This window comes from Hippocampus zosterae, chromosome 10, assembly GCF_025434085.1.
Source record: "Hippocampus zosterae strain Florida chromosome 10, ASM2543408v3, whole genome shotgun sequence".
Taxonomy (NCBI): Eukaryota; Metazoa; Chordata; class Actinopteri; order Syngnathiformes; family Syngnathidae; genus Hippocampus; species Hippocampus zosterae.
Genome location: NC_067460.1, coordinates 22,670,993 through 22,692,338, shown reverse-complemented (window position 1 = coordinate 22,692,338; position 21,346 = coordinate 22,670,993). Strand labels below are relative to the sequence as shown.

Here is a 21,346-nt window from a genome sequence, read left to right as displayed (position 1 = left end):
ATGTAGGCCACACAATGAACACCCCCCTTCCCACACACACACACACACACTAACCACTGATAGCGAATGGTTATGACGCAGGAGATAGGGCCAAGGCCTACGTGTGCATCACTGCCGAAAGCAACGGTAGCATCCAAGAACTTCGATCAGACACCTAACAAAGCAACAAAAGACTACATGTGAATTCTGAGTTTTTGTAACGTCCGTTTCATGCGTTGGCATAGCTTACATGAGCAAAAATGGTGTTGCTTTATGTATTTTTTGGGGGGCAAAGTCTCAGCACATTTTATCATTGTTTTGATTGAAGTGTTCTGGGACTCTGCTTGTTTGGTTGCATACGGTTTTACGGAATCATCAACAACAAAAAAAAAAATAATGGGCAGATGCCAATGTGGGATACATATTTCTACTTCAGTTCACCAATGAGGTCATCCAAAGGGAATTTCCTCACAAGGCAGGTTTAACTGTCCTGTTTTGTTGCAGGTCAAATTGACCAGTATTTAAAAGTTTGGAATTTGATTTTATTCTTTTTATGGAAAAAAAAACAGTGATTCTCAAAGTGTGTTAAGATAATCTGACGGTACACGTGGTACTCGGCTTTGATCTCGCGGCAAGTGAGAATCACTCAGTTCAATACTGTATTGAAATTGCATAATATTATTTGTTATGGCAATTTTTAATCCAGGGCAGTACATTTGTTAAATATAGTTCAGTTGTATTTCATTTTGATGTGAAATACATTGGAATTGTATCATTACAGTTCTTAAGTGGTCCCCCCGCCTCACCCCCACCCCACATTTTCCCTAGATTTAAACGCAGTGCATAATCTGACGGTGATTTTAATTTAAACCCAATTGTCGTTCCCCTAAAATTGCACACTCATCCACCCCATTATACTTCATATAAAACTCGTTGATTTTAATTCCAGACATTGTCCAGTTTCGTTCGCCGAACCAATTTCTTCAGTTCTGTTGACGCTTTTAGTTGTGCTTTTGGTCGTGTGACGTATATTGAGTTATCTTGAGTATGAAATGTGCTTTACAGTATTCATAAAGTTGCCCGCAATGAGCATAATTCCCATTTTCAATGTATTTTTGTCTCACAATATTGTCAAAATATCAATAAATGACACCAATGTGCTTTCTGAAAAATGCAGTGGCGTGAAATGATTGCCTATATGTCATTGACTGACAGTATGTTTTTTTTTTTGGGGGGGGGGGGGCTGCTCTGAGTAGAGTGATCGCAGGAAACTCCCTCGAGCCTTCAGCTCCTTCACTCCCCGTCCTGCCTGCGAGTCGCACGGGACTCGCGGATCTCCCTTTTACGCACACCGAGATGGAGAAAGCCCACGGCGGGATGCTCGAATCCGTGGGTGACATCATCGACTTCAACGACATGAAGCTCCCCGGCGGCGACGGTTACGCGGCCGCCGGCGTGCCGGCGAGCCAGGGCGACGGCTCGGTGTTCAGAGACTGCGCCAACCTGTTGGACGCCCCGCAAGAGGAGCACCGTCAGCGGGAGGAGGAAGGGGAGACGACCCCGTACGAGCGCGGAAGTGACTTTTTAAAATGGGAGCATTTCGTCAAGAACAACGTGGCGCAGGTCGGCTCGAGTATGTCGTCGAAGTTCATCAAGGACGAGCAAGAAGCGTCCGTCATCATGGAGGCGCCGTGCCCGGCCTTCGAGGAGCTCGACGGCTGCTCCCAAGGCGGCCGCAAGCAGCCCCACTTCGGCTTCGGAGAGCCCGAGTGCGCGCGCTTCGCGCCGGTGGGTCCCCGGCCGGCGCAGGAGGCTTCGCCCAACTTCCTGGTGCACGCCAACCCCGCCGAGCAGATGGCCCAGCGGGGCCAGGCGAGGGCCGACTCCCGCGGAGGCTTCGCCGGCAAGGGCGCCGCGCTCCACTTGGACGCCAGCGCGCCCTCGCCGGCTCACCTGAACGTGTTCAAGAGCGAGGTGGCCCGCTGGCAGGTGCCCGCCGTCGGCCCGGGGGAGGCGCAATTATGGTGCCAACCGGCCGGGGTGACGGAGGACCCGTTCGGTTACAATGGGATGCACAGCCAGGCCGTGGCCCAGCGGAACCAGACGCCTTTCAACGCCTTTGCCGGGTAAATTGGAACCTCCTCCGCACACCCCACGGGGCATAGGTGTCACTGTCAATTTTTGGGCTGGTTTTTAGGCTTTAGACGCCTGTGATTTTGGAGACGATCACAGATCAGAGTTTCAGAAAGCGATCACCAATCCGATCAGGAAAACGGACCAATTCATTCAACCTATTTACACAATTGGGAGGATTGGGAATGAAAATGACTGTAAAAATAATAATTTCCTGATCCCCAGAGGGAGGGATCTATGTGTTATATGTTATAGCCGGCATTTTGCCGAATGGTAGGGGTTTTTTTTTCAGTCTGAAAGTGTTTTTTTTTTTTGCTTCAAGTTCACTGTTCAGCTAAACTTTAGAATTGCAGCTGTTTTTATAAAACAACCACATAGCTTCCCTTAAAAGAAATGCTTAACCCCCCAGGCCCAAAAATGTAAAATGCCATAGACATGCTAATATATAACTTCGGTGTCACTGTGTTAAAACTCCAAGTAATGGATATTAGAAAATCAATCGGTGCCGCAACACATATAGACCAACAATATAACAATAGCCACAGACATATATTCTTTCCCCTCTGTGAAAAACAACTAATGAGTAGTTCTGACTGTCACTATGCATTATACCGCTCCCAAATGGTAAACCGCATGAATATAGAGTACCGTTTTCCTGATTCAAGTATATTTTTGGGGATGGGGCTAGAACAGATTAATGACATTTCCATTCATTTCAACGGGAAAACATGATTTGTGATGAGTGTTTTGGGTTACAAGCATGATTGTGGCACAAATTCAACACGTAGTTCAAGGCAACATCGTTTACGACGCCAGCCCTGGAATGTTTCTGACATGCCATGTAATTCATTCTAATTCACACACACACACGCACAAAATAAAAATAAAGCTGTCAACAAGCCATCTGATAAGAGAAAATGTCTTTCATAAAATGGCATTAATATTGAGCAAGTTACCGACCTCAGTGACATCTTCTCAAACTCTATTTCAAATTTTTTAATTGAAAAGACGATGAGCTAACTAAACCGCCAGAGGCGGAAATTCATTTGCATGCAAACTTACCTTCATGACTGACAGTTTCCTTCTGCACTGAAGCGTTAGTGAGGCGAGTGTAAAAATGCTTCCGATATCTGTAAAAAGTGAAACAAAATAACAATTTTAGTATATATTTGCCAATACAGTTTACCACCTTTTTAAACATGGAACAAAGTTGAATGAATTTAACTGGGATTCCCCCCCCCCTCTCACCCCCACCCCGCAGTATGCCTCCTCAGAGGTCCTGTGTGATCTGTGGCGACGAGGCTTCCGGGTGCCACTACGGAGTTCTAACCTGCGGCAGCTGCAAGGTGTTTTTTAAAAGAGCAGTGGAAGGTGAGGATGTTGCACACATGGAACTGTCCATCGTCATTTTTCAGATTTTTTTCTCTCAATTGTTAAGATAAACTACAGGGCAAAGTGTATATATTTTTAAAAAATGTTGTGAGCATTATGGGACCCAAAAAATGTTTATTTCATTTCACTGAACTTATACATTTCTCCCCCCCAAAAGCGTCCGCTAACCTTCTTGGGTTTGAGGTGGTCGGCGACGCTATCTGGGGCTTTCTGGATCTGTGTGACTTGTTATCGCACAGCAGCGGTTAGACGAGAGCCACCATGTCTCACCGTGGCCGTGTCACTCCGTCCTTACAGCCTTGCCACTATCTAATTTTCTCCTTCAGAGCACTTTGCGAAACACTCGGGAGCCCTTCAACACCCCCCCCCCCCCCCCGCCCAACCCCTCCTCCTCGTTATGCCCCTCTCTTGTATTTGAAAATGAAAAGGAGACCTGTGGAAATGATGTTTTCTGCTCGCGCCCTCTCGTCCGAAAGGTCATCACAGCTACCTGTGCGCCGGGCGGAATGATTGCATCGTGGACAAGATCCGGAGGAAAAACTGTCCCGCATGTCGCCTGCGGAAGTGTTATCAAGCGGGAATGATGCTGGGAGGTGATTTGCATCATGAACGAGACCCAAATGTTTAAAAAAATAAAAAATAAAGAAAAGAAAAAAACGGTGCGGCAACACATTTAGACAGACAATCTAAGCATAGAATTGAAACTAATGTTTAAAAAAATAAAATAAAGAAAATAAAAAAACGGCGCGGCAACACATTTAGACAGAAAATCTAAGCATAGAATTGAAACTAATGTTTAAAAAAAATAAAGAAAATAAAAAAACGGTGCGGCAACACATTTAGACAGACAATATAAGCATAGAATTGAAATTAATGTTTAAAAAAAAATAAAGAAAAGAAAAAAATGGTGCGGCAACACATTTAGACAGACAATCTAAGCATAGAATTTAAACTGTTTTAAAAAATAAAATAAAGAAAATAAATAAAACGGTGCGGCAACACATTTAGACAGACAATATAAGCATAGAATTGAAACTAATTAATTAAAAATAAATGCTAATGACATTAAAAAATAAAATAATTTACACACCATAAATATTTGGGAATACTGTAGTGGAAAACTATGATGGAGAAGTAGACTGCATGGGCCATTATTGATCGCTCCCTTGGGAAAGAAGTAGAAAGATCCTTTCACTTTTGATGCAGCCCAAGGTGCATTCAAGTATCAATCAAAAAATAGGACATCACAGACACCGAAAACCACCATTTTCAATTTTTTAAAAAAGCATTTTCGCTGAATGACATGGTTGTTTCGATTTTCACTTGGAGTATTTTTCTTTCCAGGCTTCTTCTCCTTGCGGAATATTTTTGGGAAATAAAAAAATCCCTAAATTGATATCTGGAACTGCGCTCTGCTCACAGATAAATAGGCGTATTTGGCGCACACGCGCAAACAATGACTTTGGTTTGGAGCCCGACTGCCTGAACCAAACCTTTTGCTCCGCCCCTTTCAGGCAGGAAGCTGAAACGTTTCGGAGCCCTCAAGGCGCTGGGCTTGTCGCCCTCCGTCATGTTCCCGACGCACTTGTCCGTGCCGGGCGACACTCAGGCACTGGGCACCGTGGCGGGCATGACGGGCATCCAGGAGATGCAGTTTTCCCAGCACATCAGCGCCATCCTGGAGAACATCGAACCCGAGGTGGTGTTTTCGGGCTACGACAGCGCGCAGGCCGACGTCCCCCACGTGCTGCTCAACAGCCTCAACAGGCTGTGTGAGAAGCAGCTGCTGTGGATCGTAAAGTGGTCCAAGTCTTTGCCAGGTAAACTTTCTCGGCGCTTCGGGTCTCGGATTGATGCCGGGGGGGGATATTAGGGCTTGGCAATTTTGTCCGAATTTTAAATTATTTTTGGGGGGGGCATGTTGACATAGCAAATTAGATGAGCCCTTCCAGGATTTGCCATTAAAAATCGATATTGCGATGGATATCTCGTATCGGCCGAAAACTTGACCAGTACGGTCGATACGGTTGACCCCACTTTGACGATTTGCATTTGAGAATGTGATCTCTTTTTGCTCAGGCTTCCGCAATCTTCACATCACCGACCAGATGACTCTCATCCAGTACTCGTGGATGAACCTGATGGTGTTTTCTCTCGGCTGGCGCTCCTTTCAGAACGTCACCAGGGAATATTTGTACTTTGCGCCTGACCTCGTGCTAAGCCTGTAAGTACAAATGCCGGTCAGCAGATCCCTTTTTTTTTTTTTGTCAAGGCCCAGTCTCTATTTTTTTACTCTGTACCTCGCCCTCCTCGTCAGGGAACAAATGAGAAGATCCCCCATTTACGACCTGTGCGCCGCCATCCAGTTCATCCCGCAGGAGTTTGCCAACCTTCAAGTAACCCGCGAGGAATTTCTGTGCATGAAGGCCATCATCTTGCTCAACACAGGTAAAAACTGTTTCGCGGCACCGGCGGCGGCGCAAGTTAGCCTAGCGCCCTAGCATTCCCCCCCCCCCAGATGGGTGACTCCTCCCCCCCGGTGTAGGTCGACGAGATGACTGCGTTAGCCGGACCACGCGACATCACCGAGAAACACGAGACCGCACGCAAACACGCTAGCTTTGTTGCAGCTGGAGTATTTGAACCACTGTGACCTCAGTGGTGACCTCGGAACGGTTCTCCCCAAACACAGCGTGTTTTACTGCAGGAGGCTTTTCCTGCCATTTTTTGTCGTCACATCTTACAGCACCAGCAAGAGAATTTCCAGAGCATAAGTGATCTCATTGTTCCAAGGTATCAGACAGGAGAAGGGTCAGAAAGAATTTCCGAGACCTTAAATGCACCGTGGAACATAGTCGAGACGGTCGAGTGAAGACAATGTGAAAAATCAGCGACGTGAGCAAGAATTTGACGTCACTCCAGATTGGATGGAGAGAAGAAAACTGGTAGGCTGCCAAGACGATGACAGAAACGGTGAAGGAGAGGCAGGAATTTCCGGCAAGTAGTGGCTGTTTGAATACGTGTGACAACAATCTACCATCCATCCATCGATTATCCGAACCGCTTATTCCTCACGGGCGTGCCGGGAATCCATCCCAGGGAGTCGGCGTGGGACAACCCGAACCAATTGCCAGCCAATCGCGGCGCGCACACACAGACAAACGACTGTTCACATTCACAACTCCGCCGAGGGACAATTTAGAGTGCCCCGTTAACCTGCCATGCATGTTTTTGCAATGTGGGAGGAAACCGGAGTACCCGGAGAAAACCCACGCAACCCCGAGGAGAACATGCAAGTTTCTACACGGGAAGGCCGCAACCGGAGTTGAAACCTGCAACCTCTGCACTGCGAAACGGACGTGCTAACCCGTCCACAACAATCTACCGTTCCTCTTAATCTGTCTGGGCTACGTTGCGGAGCAGCGAGACGAAAGCCTGACCTCACACCAGAAATCTCCCCAACAAATGCGGAGGACACGCGTGTGGCGCGGCTCCAATCCAAAACGTCCTTGTGGTTGTGTGCCCCTCAGTGCCTCTGGAGGGTCTGAAAAGCCAAGGCGCCTTTGAGGAGATGCGGCAGAATTACATCCGGGAGCTGACCAAGGCCATCCACGGGAAGGAGAAGGGCGTGGTGGCCAGCTCGCAGCGTTTCTACCACCTGACCAAGCTCATGGACGCCATGCATGAAGTACACCCACCAAAAACTCGCCAATCTCTGAAACGCTAATATTTGACCATGGCAAATATCGCAAAGTATAACCCTCGCCTCCTCACCTCCCCTTTTTTCTTTTTGGGTCAGATCGTGAAGAAGGTCAACCTGTTCTGCCTGAGCACGTTCATCCAGGCCGACGCCATGAAGGTGGAGTTCCCCGAGATGATGACGGAGGTGATCGCCTCGCAGCTGCCCAAGGTCCTGGCGGGCATGGTGAGGCCGCTGCTCTTCCACCCCAAGTGACCCGCACGGTGACTGGATTTCTTTGTCTTTCCCCCTTCGAATCAATCTTTTGCCGAAAGCCGCCGCCCCCCCCCCCCCCCCTCGTGCCTCTCCTGCCTTTTTACTCTTTACTGTGTGGGATCAAACAAAAACAGGCGATGAATAAAGCGACACTTTCAAAGAAACTCATCCGTATGACTGACAAATACCTTTTGAGGCGACCAACATGCAGGTGGCACACTTGCTCTTGATAAAAAAAACAGCAAAGTCACGAACGTGCATGAGTCGGGACCTAGAGGATTTCAAACCTAAGGCCCCGGGGCCAGATCCGGCCCGCTGCATCGTTGGAGTGGCCCATGAAAGCAAAAAGTTGACCAGTCTCAAGGCAGAGTGGAACAATATTAGTATAACAATAATAATACTTATAATAATAATAACGGGCTTGTTGAAAACTGATTTTTCTTTTTGTCGATTCGCTGTGACCCAGGTGGTCATGCTCACCTGCAAAGGTTGAATCGACACGATTGGAATTTTTTTTGTTTGTCGATGCGATTGAGCTAGCTACATGCGGCATGCCGGTAAGCTAACCATATCGTTAGCAATTCACCTGGATTATTGAGAATCAACAAAAAACATCTGTAGAAAGCACGTTTGTATTTTTGCAATTGATTTTGTGACAATAAGTTTAAAAAAAAAAATGACTGAGAACGTGACGTCACCAAAACGCCAAACAGGTTGGCGGACTTCCTGTGTGCTTGGGGCCATTTTACTGACATTACATTCAAAAGCTGCTCCCATGGGAAATGAGTAAGATTTTGCAATCGGCCATTTACTAATTTCCAACCATCCGGGTCTTAGGCACCATTTTGTTGCATCGTAAAAAGAACACAAAACCCCCCCCCCCACAAATGGGTTCCAACTGGGAAGTTAGGTGCAGCACAAATGTGGTAGAACTCCAATTTATGCGACAGAGCGCATTAAAAATAAAAAAAAATCCTACTGACATCCTGAGCTCGTGACAACACACAAAGCCAAGTTGGGGGAATAAAAAAAAAAATGCCAGCCTTTATAAATCATTGTGTTTATTTAGAGACAGACAGTAGTTGCTCGCAGGGGAAAAACAAACCTCCTCCGCATGGAAATGTTACACAATGCGGGACATGATTCGAATTTCCGCCACGCACCGGCGCAACTCCTCACTTTTAGGGAGTTTTCTCCTCTTTCTTCCCACGTCGCTCAAAAGCAGCCAAGGCCACCTGACATTCCCGAAATACACTTTCAGACCCTCCCTCCCCTGTACGGCAGTGCGCTCACACTGAAAGGTTTTCTTCTTTCCAACTCTTCAAATGTCCACACAGTTTTAGAAAACAAGAATAATATTAAGAGGGAGGATAATAAAATATGCCGGCAAGTTGAATAGATATACATTCTATTTTGAGAACAGAAAGTGTGTTTTTCAAGAATACATCCTTTTCGACGCAGTGGTTCTTCAAGTGCAGTGTATGTACTACTCGTGGTGCACAGGCTCCCTCTAGTGGTAGGCCAAAGAATCACTGAATTAAATATTCAACCTGCATTATGTTATCGGGGCTAATCCAGTCCACTGCATTTGTTTAGTATCGTCAATGTTGTTGTTTTTTTTAACGTTTTCATCAAATCTTTTAAATGAGTTTGTTTTCAAGCGTTTATTGGGGTCAATGTTAACGTCCATGCAATATACAGTTGAATCGAATAATATATGTAGTTTTTTTAAATTTTACTATAAGGAAACTTGGCGTTCACGGTCAAACGCTGCAGAATGTTACAGTGGCTTATAATACAAAATGAGACTTTTTAGTCTCTGCGTGGAGAATCGAGTATTTTTGCTTTGACTTAACATGTCTAATTTTCTTATAACAATTACAACTTTTTTTTTTTTAATAGGCAGCGGTGCAAAAAATAAGAAAAAAAAATTTCCGTTGTCGTGTGCAGGCGGTCAATTTTGCTGACTTGCCGTTGTGGGGTGCGAGGGCTTAGTTCTTTTGCTGATCTCTGTTTTTAACATAAAAAAAAAAGGTTCATCACAGACTGTTGAAGATCATAATCCAGGGTAATAAAACGAGTCAAGTGGTTCTCGTGTGTCATTTGAGGTTGTAAAAAAAAAAACGCGTTGCAAAAAGGCAAATGATGTCGAGGTCTGATTAAAAGCACATTGGAGGAAGTTTTGTTCAAATAAAAAAAGAAAAAGGAGGTACAGTTGTCATGTTGTAGCCCCTATCCAAGCAATTGGACATCACACAGCTAACGTGAAACTGGTAGTGGGCGTTTCCATGGATACCATGGAGGGGGTGGGGACGGGAATAAAAAAAAAAAAAATTAAAGATAGACGACATAGTTTTCAGGGATTAAACCCGTTTTTCCCTGGTATGTCGCTTGCAGCCATCCCGGTTCGACTGACGGGTACACTGCCAGAGAAAAGAACACAGATGAAGAAGATAAGTATGTGGGTCAGCGTGTTCTTTTATAAAAGCAGGATCGCCTTACATGCGACAAACAGAAAAAAAAAAACAGCGAGGCTTGCACCCACCCACACAAAAATCAGACAATAAATATCCTACGGACTCTTTCGATTTACTGAATTCGGACATGCGCATTGGTTGCACGTGATTAAAATGTGGCAAAAAGTATTTTCAAGTCAGTCGAAAATGACGCCAGTTTTACGACTTTTTAATCGCATTCAAATGAAAAGCGAATGATGAATTTTTTTCAGCGTGTAGTACAAATGAGGCGCTTCTCGAGGGTGATAAGGTCAGCGCAAGGCAATTATAATTGGCAACTTGCAAGTCACATGCTGTCCCTTGATTGGTTGTTTTTCCTCTGGGCGTAGTAGATATCAAATTAGAGGCACAAAGCTTTGTCGATGCTCACACACAACTGTCAAGCCATAATGATGAACAAATATGAGCAAAAGTAAATCGCATCGTATGTTTACGTTGGTGACATCTTCCCCCAGTTTAATTTTACCGGAACCCTCCGAAAATTTACCGGACATTTGCCATTCCTCTGCAAGCCTATTGGTGTGATGATGTCCGGTTTCCTGGTACTGGTAAACAGGACTACATTGTGAAACTTGATCAGAGCAGCTCTAAAAATGATGACGTGCTGCGGGTTCGCTAATGCGGAGCCATAAAAAGCCTTTTGCTAAATGGCGAGCAGCGTTTCTAGTCACTTTTTTTATTTTTTTTTTTGGTATCTGGCAGCAGGCTCTGCTGGACCAGAGAGGCAGAAGCAGTGGGGGTGGGGGGTTAGCGGGCCCGGGTGCCTTCCATCACTAGGTTACTGTGACCTGCCTCCCCTGCTGTTAGCGGGCCAAGCGGGCTCGTCACGGAAAGGCAATAAAACGAGGGAGAAAAAAAAATAAAAGGCGCTGTTTATATTTTAGCAATGCTCACACTGAAAGCTGGGATGAAGCCAAATGGGTTCCAATGAGCCGCTGCAAAGCAGATAAGCAACCGGCAAGTCATCAAATACTTATTAACTGTACTCAAGTTGGTTTTTCAGGGATCTGTACTTTTCTTGAGAATAGATTTTTCTTGTGACCTCTGTTAAAAAAAAAAAAAAAAAAAAAAAGCTCTTTACTTTTTTCCCCCCCAATCTCTGCAGATGACAGCATGTAAAATAAGACTGTGTAAGAGAGAGAGAAGGCGATGGGCAGTAATGATTTAGAAGAATTAACAGTACCTCGAGTTAAAAAAAAAAAAAAAAAAAAAAAAAAAAAGAACCCAGAAATGTGTGAGCAAAACCTGCACAATGTTGCCTTGACTGTCAAGCTGAATTCATTTTGTTTTCGGTAGCACTCACCATCAGAGAAGTGCGCCCCCTGGGGGAAGCTGAGCTCGTGGCTGTGCTCGGCCTCGCACGAGTAGACGGCTTGAGCGTCCCTGTCGGAAGCACACGTTACCGAATGCCTTTTGAGAGCATCCATTCAATCTCTTTGATATACGGCGAGTGGTACTAGTGCTAGTACGCTCTTCGTTTTTCACGAGTCTTTCGCTGGAAAGTCTACTTTCTTGTTAGCCGGGTTTAATCACCACCTTGTGGCCTTTGAGGGCATTACCAAAAAAAAAAAAAAAAAAAGAACAAAAACCAATAGTTTTTGTTCCCACAAAAAAAATTTGTGGGAGTTTTTTGGTGGGCTGGTGTCAACGACTGCCCTATTTTCACTATTCCAGCACCTAGGCCTAAAAATGAGTCATGTGTTGTATTTGACATCTTTGCGAGTGCATGCCGCTTACCTCCCGAGCGTGGCGGGTTGCTTGTTGTCGGCGTGTTCGAAAAGCTGCGCTCTGGCAGCAACCCTGTGAGAGAGGCAAGAGGAAGGAGAAACACTGACAAAATTCTACTGACAGACAACTGAGCTAAAAAAAAATAAAAAAAATGCAAAAAAAGTTCTGCGATGACACCGGACCGTGAAAAGTATATTTGGTGGGCCCTTCATTTCTTCGTCAGCACAAATATTCCCTAAACTATCCTCCAACATGTGTAATATAATTACTAATTCCTTTTCCAACAAAAATGAAGAAGGTGAATATTTAACATAACATACGAACCTTATCACTTGAACATGTTTTACTTCAAACAAACAACAACCCCCCCCACCCCCTAAAGCTGCAAATGGTGGCAAAAAAAAACCTCCTCTTCTGTAAATGAAGCTACTCAAGTCAACAGTTCCTGCCAGATGGCGCCAAAGCACTGCTATTATTGGATGGATTGATGAGCATTTCAGCGAATATCGCAGGAATGGTTTCAAAAAATAAAACGCTGCGAATAGCAATTTCTCCGGAATTTCAGAAAGAGCACAAAAACGTGAGTTGGAGTTGGGTGAAATTGGATAATTGATCTGTTACGGCACACTAGCGTGATTGGGAGTGGCTGTTCTGGAAAGGGGACGGCCCTGTAGTCCAGTGGTTAGCACGTCGGCTTCACAGTGCAGAGGTACCGGGTTCGATTCCAGCTCCGGCCTCCCTGTGTGGAGTTTGCATGTTCTCCCCGGGCCTGCGTGGGTTTTCTCCGGGTGCTCCGGTTTCCTCCCACATTCCAAAAACATGCGTGGCAGGCTGATTGGACGCTCTAAATTGTCCCTAGGTGTGAGTGTGAGCGTGGTTGGTTGTTCGTTTCTGTGTGCCCTGCGATTGGCTGGCAACCGATTCAGGGTGTCCCCCGCCTACTGCCCGGAGACGGCTGGGATGGGCTCCAGCACCCCCCGCGACCCTAGTCAGGATCAAGCGGCTCAGAAGATGAATGAATGAATGAATGAATGTTCTGGAAAGTCAAGAGTCTTGGTGACCTTTTTGTCCGGACCCACAAAAACCCACATGCTAGCTTTTCACAGCCAGCATTTCTGATGAAGTGAAAGGTGGAATGACACAATGCGGGACATTTCCTTCCTTCCTCAGGAGATTTTTTTTTTTTTTAAGCGATGCGACGTCATGACGAGGCCGCACGTGACCCTTCATGTGCCACCGTGACCTGTGAGTCAAGGCGACGCCAAACTGCTAGGTGGCAAGGGGGCATGGGGTGTGTGTGTGCGAGTGCTTTCGCATACACAGATAGCGCCTATTCCTAATTTCATTCTCTTTTATCTTGTTTTTTTTTTTAACCCATTTTTGTACTGTTAGCGCACGCACACACGCGCACAAACGAGGAGGAGGATGAGGAGCGCAGAGTGCTGGGTCACATCAACCCCGAGAATTAAGAGCAGCTCTCCCACCACAGAGGAGAGAGCTCATAAATCTCTCCACGCTCGCACGCAGGCCAAGGTGGCGGCCAGGCGGCCCGACGGCGGCAGAAATGCGGCCGACCTTATTGTCCTTATTGATGTGTAACGTGCGCTAAATCAATATTATATTAAAAAAAACAACACACACACACAAACACCCATTGGACACATTATTAGGCACAAGTGCAAATCAAAATGTAATCATCCCCCTGCACACACACATGAAAATCCATCCATCCATCCATTTTCTGGACCGCTTAATCCTCACTAGGGTCGCGGGGGGTGCTGGAGCCTATCCCAGCCGTCTTCGGGCAGTAGGCGGGGGACACCCTGGATCAGTTGCCAGCCAATCGCAGGGCACACAGAAACGAACAACCATCCACGCTCACATTCACACCTAGGGACAATTTAGAGCATCCAATCAGCCTACCATGCATGTTTTTGGAATGTGGGAGGAAACCGGAGCACCCGGAGAAAACCCACGCAGGCCCGGGGAGAACATGCAAACTCCACACAGGGAGGCCGGAGCTGGAATCGAACCCGGTACCTCTGCACTGTGAAGCCCACGTGCTAACCACTGGACTACCGGGCCGCCCACACATGAAAATAAAATCACCTATTTGTGTTTATGCTGGGGCTAATTATTTCTAACTTTCCTGTTGTGGACATTTCAAGCAGAATGCAAATTTGGGTGACTTTTCATGCATCATTTCCTTAAATGTCCTTCCTCAAGTGTTTTGACTAGCATCAAATTCCAATCTTCTGATGTGGATCGTGCTGCGCTCTCCCTTCTGACGGTCGTTTGCGCTTGCCAAATAGTGAGCCAACACTTTCAGGACGACGCTGTTTGACTTTATTGGGCGTACTTACACAGAGCCTGGTCTTTGGTATCCGTTGCCGGCTGAGGCTGCGGCGCCTCGCCGCCGGATCACAAGCTTGGGCGGAAGCTGCGGGTGCGCCGTCAGCTTCAAGTGATCGATGAGATCCAGCGTGGAGAGATTTTGAGTGGACTTCGAGTAGCTCCTTTGGCCTTGAAAGGGAGTTTCTCAGTTTTTAGTCAGCGATTTTCATGCTCAGTAGGGGGGCTATGCAGAGTGGAATGTACAAGGGAAAGTTGTCCCTTTTATTTTATTTTCAAGTATGCTGAAGTGACACATTTCAACACTGAGACGAGCTTTAAATGTCACAGGGTGGCGGTTTTTAACCTGGGTTGTGTTTGGAAGTTACCTTCAGACACATGCAGTGACTTGAGAGAGGTTGTAGCCGTGAGATCCGGCGGCCTGGGTTCAGGGTGCCCTCGGTGCGGGGCCTTTTTGGGGGCCACGCCGGTAACGGAAGACTCAGTGAGCGCGTCCTCCGACTCCACATCGGTTGGGCCGGGATCCTCCTTCGAGCTGGACTCGGTGCTCCGGGGCCCGCTGGAGAGCAGGGACGCGGTGTCGGGGAGCCTTGCGCTCTGAGCTTGAACGGAGGCCGGCATCTCGGCCTTGGAGGAGCCGTTGTGCTCCGACGAGTGCGAGGACAGAGACTCGATGCTGCCCATGGGGGTGCTGCATGGACTGCTGCTGGCCGCATCGCCTGTGCAGGGACCAGAGGGGAGGCACGCCAGGGCCTCATTAAAATCGGCCTGATCACTTCAAATGAGGAATTGTTCTCCGACCTGATAAAGCATCAGGCAAGTTTTTGATTTCACAAAGTCCAGTGTGATTTTCTTTAAAAAAGCAACTTCACCATGTTTATTTCAATAGACCTTGATTTATTTTCAAAAGGAAGATGTCGAAGAACAGACCCCTGTGGGACGCACCGTGTCAAAGCAGCTCAAATTCATAACCGCCAATCGAGAAAACGGAGCAGCCCTGCAAGGTTTTATTTCCTCTTGGTACTCACTTTCAGCGTCGGCCAAGCACAGGGTGGGGGTGTACAGGCCGCGAGGCTTCCGGGGGCCGCTCGACAGACAAATGGCTCTGCTCCTGCGGGAACCGGGCCGGTTCTGAGGCTGCGGTGGTGTCACGTTGGGGTCTGGAGGCTGATGGAAGATCTGGGCCCAAAAAAAATGAAATAATAATAATAATTTAAATCCCGTTTTTGTTTTGACATTGAGAAGTTTGACTCTGTGGCCCACCTTTTTAAAATTCTCAATCAGAATTTCCACCACAATATTCTGGAACTTGATGTTCATCATGGCGGCCACCGTCTCCTCTTGTGAGCGCATCAGCGTGGGCCCGAAGATGACGCCCAGGTTGGACACGGTCATCATGTTGGACTGATTTTGCGTGGAAACTCTGCGGGTGGAAAACATCGGCAAGGTGTGACTCGCTTCTTCGCCGCCGACGACAAACATCGTTCTTCTGATCAGCTGGGTTCTCCGATTGTTAACACCAAGTATTACTTTCAAGAAATACTTAATGTATCAACACCAACATTAATATGCAGTCGTGAAGTGGGCATAAGTACGGAAGAGGATTAGAATCAGTGATAGAATAAAATTAAAACAATTTCAATAATGATTAAATTAAAATGTACACAAATACAATACAGGCGGCCCGGTAGTCCAGTGGTTAGCACGTCGGCTTCACAGTCCAGAGGTACCGGGTTCGATTCCAGCTCCGGCCTCCCTGTGTGGAGTTTGCATGTTCTCCCCGGGCCTGCGTGGGTTTTCTCCGGGTGCTCCGGTTTCCTCCCACATTCCAGAAATATGCATGGCAGGCTGATTGGATGCTCTAAATTGTCCCTAGGTGTGAGTGCGAATGGTTGTTCGTCTCTGTGTGCCCTGCGATTGGCTGGCAACCCATTCAGGGTGTCCCCCGCCTACTGCCCGGAGACAGCTGGGATGGGCTCCAGCACCCCCGCGACCCTAGTGAGGATCAAGCGGTATGGAAGATGAATGAATGAATGAATGTATGAGTAAGGGCGGCCCGGTAGTCCAGTGGTTAGCACGTCGGCTTCACAGTGCAGAGGTACCGGGTTCGATTCCAGCTCCGGCCTCCCTGTGTGGAGTTTGCATGTCCCCGGGCCTGCGTGGGTTTTCTCCGGGTGCTCCGGTTTCCTCCCACATTCCAAAAATATGCATGGCAGGCTGATTGAACACTCTAAATTGAACCTAGGTGTGAGCGTGAGCGTGGATGGTTGTTCGTCTCTGTGTGCCCTGCGATTGGCTGGCAACCGATTCAGGGTGTCCCCCGCCTACTGCCCGGAGACAGCTGGGATGGGCTCCAGCACCCCCGCGACCCTTGTGAGGATCAAGCGGTTCGGAATACAATACACTGCTTTTGTCTTCTCTATTCATTGCCAAGAAAGCGCAATCATACATGACGAGGTGTTTGATGAGCATCTCCAGCATTTCCTTGTTCCTCCCTGGCAGCTTGTGGACCAAAGAATGGACAGCGCACACGCGGTAGTTCTGGTCGTCCGATTCTGAGAAGGAAATGTTGGAAAAGTTGCAAATTACTAAATAGTTTTTATGGAGGGGGAAAAAAATTGCTTGTATAAAAACAGTTGGTTCTTTGGCGCTTTTTGGTAAACCTCAAATGGACTGAAATTTGAGCTCTTTTTGTCCCACGAACTTACTGGCAGCCATGATGAATTCTTTATGCAGCTTGAAGGTCATTAGCGGCTCAGAGAGACACCTGCAGAGTTGACAAATGAATCAATTAAATAAATCAAGAGAGTAATTGCTCGCCATTCATTTCCAAATCTCGGCAGCCGCTTCTTCCCGTGCGAGTCGGCCGCCCGACTTCATGATTAATAGCCGCGCCGCCGGTCTGCGAGACACGTTCCGACGCTCAAAGGGGATTTGTGACGGACGAGGACGGGGCGAGCTGACCTGAGATAATTCTTCAGGCCGCTGGTGATGGTCTTGTTGTCCCACGTCTCGGGATCCAGGTCCATGTCCGCCGGTGCCTTGGTTGCTTTGAGAAGCACGCAGTGGATGTGAATGACGCAGTTGACAGTGGCGCCACGTATTTTAAAAAACAAACAAACAAAAAACGTGCAATCAAACGGTAACAACATGAAGCTAAACCCAACCTAAAAACGACTATAGTTATAGATAGGAGTGAAAAAACATTTTCCAAAAGAAGTCAAATCAAAAACGCTTCCCCAAAATTAAATAACCAATACTCCATATATTCATTCATTCATTCATCTTCCGTACCGCTTGATCCTCACTAGGGTCGCGGGGGGTGCTGGAGCCTATCCCAGCTGTCTCCGGGCAGTAGGCGGGGGACACCCTGAATCGGTTGCCAGCCAATCGCAGGGCACACATAGACGAACAACCAACCACGCTCACACTCACACCCAGGGACAATTTAGAGTGTTCAATCAGCCTGCCACGCATGTTTTTGGAATGTGGGAGGAAACCGGAGCACCCGGAGAAAACCCACACAGGCCCGGGGAGAACATGCAAACTCCACACAGGGAGGCCGGAGCTGGAATCGAACCCGGTACCTCTGCACTGTGAAGCCGACGTGCTAACCACTGGACTACAGGGCCGCCCATACTCCATATATTTGTAAAGAAATAAAACCAATACTAAAACTAATAAAAACGAAAATAAAATGAAGCATTTCCGGATGTTTATTTGAACAATCAAATTAAGAACCAGTCGGCGTGACCCCACCGTGGCCGCCGAGTGGAATCCTGTTGCGCTCAACTGGCCTCGCGCAGTTACTTACAAAAAGCCGTCGCCATCAACTTCTGCACTTTGGAGTTGACGCCTCCGATCCTGTACAGCCCCATGGTATTGATGCCTGCATGCGAGGAGCAAACGCCGTGATGTCGTATTCTCGATTGACTCGTCGTGGTTTTGAAGACGCCTCACCTCTGTTCTCCACCAGGTCGATGCAATTCCGCACAAAGTTAAAGCCGGCCTCGTTCAGGAACGCTGGGACGCAACATTAAGAGCGGCGCGGAGAATTCAGAGCATTAGCCCAGAATTAATGTTGCGTCAATAACTTTTACTGTCATAAATAAGGTGGCTTCACTGAGTCAGTTGTGTCACATTACAACTTTACTTTCCTCTGAAATTATTTAAAATTCTTGTGGACACACACTTGAGTACCGTTGGGTACACAAACTCATCTGATGATGTCACTGTACCTCATGTTGCAACAGGTGGGAATTTTTAGATTGAGTGGCAAAATAGAACATGTCAGAAATGTGCTAAACACAAAAAATAAAGGGCACACTTACTCTCTTCCTTCTTGCTCAGGATGGCAGGCAGGTTGTAAATCTAGACAATTACAAAAAAAAAAAGAAAAAAGGGTAGTTTAGAGTAATATAGTCACTTAATTCTAAACCTCAGTTAATTAAATTAATTGTTTTGGGGGAGTCACTATAAACTTCTTGTCAAAATAAAAGTACACTAGTAAAAAATAAACAATTGTACGTGCAAAACGTTTTTACAATGTTACGAAATATTTTTTTATTGTAACTATAAAAAAATACAACTAATAGAAAATGCAAAAAAAAAAAGTGAAATCAATAAACAACATTAAATGAGTAAAATTTACTATTTTACATCTTTCCATCATAATCACATCTTGGTTAATTCGCTCCTAATTATTTGATGAATGTGCATTGACTACACGATGATTGTAGTTGAATGAAAGACGATAAGTGGTACAGAAAAAGGATGGATTCATGAAAACAAAACACGTTGAATGAATGATCAGCCTATGGTCAAATTGATTTAAAAATCTAATTCAAGACGGCAAAAGGTGAGAGGAACTCAGGCTCTCCATGTTGTGCATGATGTAGTTTCGGGCAATAGCCACACGAGGGAGCCATTGGCACACGATTGCGTGTTCTGCTTGTTTTTGGTCCACCCGCCTGCTCTGCAGGATTGTCATTTTGTCCCGAGGGGGTTCCTTACCGGCTCCTTGCCATCCATGGCCTCCAGCCACAGCCTCCTGTTGGACTCGGACAGTGCCTGCAGCGTCATGATACCATGCCTTGGGTCATGAAAAAAATTTATATATATTAATAAAAAATAAATGAAAATTATTTTGGTCTGACAACATTGCCTCTGGGGTGTTTAGAGTTTCTGTGGTCACTTTTAAAGGGCCAGCGTGACCAAATGCAGCTTTGCCGGTGCTTGGCATCCCGGGTGCGATTGATTGATTAAAACCCCCGCATAGTGCCAGCGTGATTCACCACTGCATACCCAGCATGCATGCGCGTTTTCATCACCTCAACAGCGCGTCACACAAAAGCGCTCGGATGAATTGATTTGGAGGTGCGGCTCACGGGTTTGCTTCATATGATTGGTTTCACCGGCATTAAGCGTGAATCTGGGCGCGGAGGGAAACAAAATGAAAAGCAGAAAGCGGCCTGTTTATCAGACTGTGGTTATTTACACACAAAAAAAAGAGGTTCGTGGAGTTCAACATTTGTAATAGGACAATAGGTTCGTAATTTTGGGAGACAAGACATGTTGGCTTCTTGAATATGGAAATGCATACTTTCAAAAGAATAATCAGTCAAATTTTTCCATTGGGTAAAACATCTGAATGTTGTAAAAATAAAGGGGTATATGTTTTTTCAAAAAGTAACCTGGGTCGAATATTGTCTTTTGTTTTTTAATCTTATGAGAATAAAGTTTTACTTCTGTCTACATTTTTCTCAACAATGCAACCTTATTCCTGCAATATGAGGACCTTTTTCTTTCTCTCTCGTGCTCTCTCTCTCTCATGTAATTGTTATAATAATGATATAATAATAATATAACAATATAACATTGTTGTAATAGAAAATTGGAAAAAAAAACTTTCTTTGGCAAGTTTTTTTCAACTTTTTCCTTTAAAAATATATTTTAAAAAAGATATAAACTATTTTTATTCAGTTCATAACTTTCCGCAGATCATCAAAAAATAGGATTTTATTTTTCTAAGATGGTCGGACTCTTTCCCTTCAGCAAAAGTTTTGCTATCAATTCCCCCCCCCCCCTCCCCGTCGTAAATACTTATGTATATCCTTTTCGACGGCTATCAAATGACATGGTTCAAGTTCAATCTGATCAATTCAAGTCGAAATTGGAAGGCTTGACAACAATCGCTGCAAAACGCACCTCAAAAGCATCTGCACATTTTGCCCCAGCGAGGCAGCAAACGAGGCAGAAAGACAAGATGGGCGCCAATCACACGGAAGCGGCTCACACGCACACAAAACACACACGTGCACATGCGACGAGGGTCCACTCACGTACCGGACTTTATAGAACAATCGAAGAGGCCTGAAAAGAGTTCCGCGGCAGACGCCGTTTCTATGTGGACATGAAGACAGAAGAAGAAAAGGAAGAAAAAAAAAAGGGACTGGGAAGGGCTTTTAAACGTCGAGGTTACAGTAATCCCCCGCACATTTAAGTCCGTCGCCTGACGTTGACTTCCTGCTTTGTTTTTCCGATCCAAAATTTGATGCATGAGCGAGCGTTTTATAAACTTCCCACCGCTGGAGGGGAGCTAAGTTAAGCCTGGGTCGTTAGCGGAAATTACAATGCGTCTTGTGCCACAGGTGCATTAACGTGCACCTTTCTGGTTCATTCATTTTCAAAACCAAATGATCTGGAAGCCATTTACTTTTTATGGTCCTGAAATATGACATTAAAACGAAGTGAAACCGTCGCAGCTTTTCCAGGTCACGCTACCAAGCTCTCATGAATAGCGGGGGACTACTGTATACGCAACAAAGAGGTGTGAGGGGAATCATGCCAGACTCAAAGGGAAAAGAAAACATGGGAGTCTTCCAGGATGTTAATGGGGGCTGAGCAACGTTGGTGCGTTGACATGGAGAGAGTCCCTGGCGGGACACGCTGGGTTAATTTGATGGAACACAAAACATCTCACATGCACTTCGACTGAGCTTTTTCTTGAGCACTGAATAAACATATTTAAAAAGTTAGAATCATGTTACTTAAAAAAATAAATAAAAATTAAGCCATTTTAAGAAATTTCACGCAAAGGCACAGACCTTTCCACCACCTCAACGTCAAAGCAGAAGCGTTTGTCGATGGAGTCCGTTTTCCTTCGGATGCATGACTTGAGTTTGAACATCTCGGGCTGGTTGAGCACCAGACCATTCTAAAATATACATGCAATAAAAACAGCCCTAAATAAACCAATACTAAAAGCTGCAATGTTAGAAATTTAAAAAAA

The 21,346-nt window shown here is 46.0% G+C and overlaps 2 protein-coding genes across 6 annotated transcripts in view; one reads left to right on the top strand and one right to left on the bottom strand.

Annotated features, from left to right (window-relative positions):
• Positions 1 to 1,215: 1,215 nt before the first annotated feature.
• On the top strand, positions 1,216 to 7,512 carry pgr (progesterone receptor). The gene is made up of 8 exons (XM_052078467.1): positions 1,216 to 2,105; positions 3,374 to 3,483; positions 3,981 to 4,097; positions 5,019 to 5,324; positions 5,584 to 5,728; positions 5,822 to 5,952; positions 7,035 to 7,192; positions 7,304 to 7,512. The coding sequence occupies exons 1-8, from the start codon at positions 1,336 to 1,338 to the stop codon at positions 7,457 to 7,459; spliced, it is 1,893 nt and encodes a 630-aa protein (XP_051934427.1). The 5' UTR covers positions 1,216 to 1,335; the 3' UTR covers positions 7,460 to 7,512.
• Positions 7,513 to 8,503: 991 nt separating this feature from the next.
• LOC127608903 (rho GTPase-activating protein 42) overlaps positions 8,504 to 21,346 on the bottom strand; it is a 57,176-nt gene continuing 44,333 nt past the window's right edge. For 2 of the 5 annotated variants that reach the window (XM_052078401.1, XM_052078397.1), the window contains 16 exons: positions 21,162 to 21,271; positions 20,401 to 20,457; positions 19,069 to 19,147; positions 18,387 to 18,426; positions 18,016 to 18,078; positions 17,870 to 17,944; positions 17,020 to 17,104; positions 16,764 to 16,822; positions 16,505 to 16,610; positions 15,319 to 15,478; positions 15,084 to 15,234; positions 14,424 to 14,786; positions 14,067 to 14,226; positions 11,713 to 11,775; positions 11,279 to 11,358; positions 8,504 to 9,882 (listed from right to left, as the gene is read on the bottom strand). In XM_052078401.1, the coding sequence (XP_051934361.1) occupies positions 9,794 to 9,882; positions 11,279 to 11,358; positions 11,713 to 11,775; positions 14,067 to 14,226; positions 14,424 to 14,786; positions 15,084 to 15,234; positions 15,319 to 15,478; positions 16,505 to 16,610; positions 16,764 to 16,822; positions 17,020 to 17,104; positions 17,870 to 17,944; positions 18,016 to 18,078; positions 18,387 to 18,426; positions 19,069 to 19,147; positions 20,401 to 20,457; positions 21,162 to 21,271 (1,740 nt within the window). In that variant the 3' untranslated portion in view covers positions 8,504 to 9,793. The remainder of the gene's footprint in view (positions 9,883 to 11,278; positions 11,359 to 11,712; positions 11,776 to 14,066; positions 14,227 to 14,423; positions 14,787 to 15,083; positions 15,235 to 15,318; positions 15,479 to 16,504; positions 16,611 to 16,763; positions 16,823 to 17,019; positions 17,105 to 17,869; positions 17,945 to 18,015; positions 18,079 to 18,386; positions 18,427 to 19,068; positions 19,148 to 20,400; positions 20,458 to 21,161; positions 21,272 to 21,346) is intronic. The other 3 variants (XM_052078398.1, XM_052078399.1, XM_052078400.1) reach the window with 3 other exon arrangements.

Coding starts and splice junctions, on each gene's coding strand:
- pgr (XM_052078467.1), top strand. CDS start 1,336: ATGGAGAAAGCCCACGGCGGGATGCTCGAATCCGTGGGTGACATCATC. Junction 4,098..5,018: donor AGCGGGAATGATGCTGGGAG/GTGATTTGCATC, acceptor CGCCCCTTTCAG/GCAGGAAGCTGAAACGTTTC. Junction 7,193..7,303: donor TCATGGACGCCATGCATGAA/GTACACCCACCA, acceptor TTTTTGGGTCAG/ATCGTGAAGAAGGTCAACCT.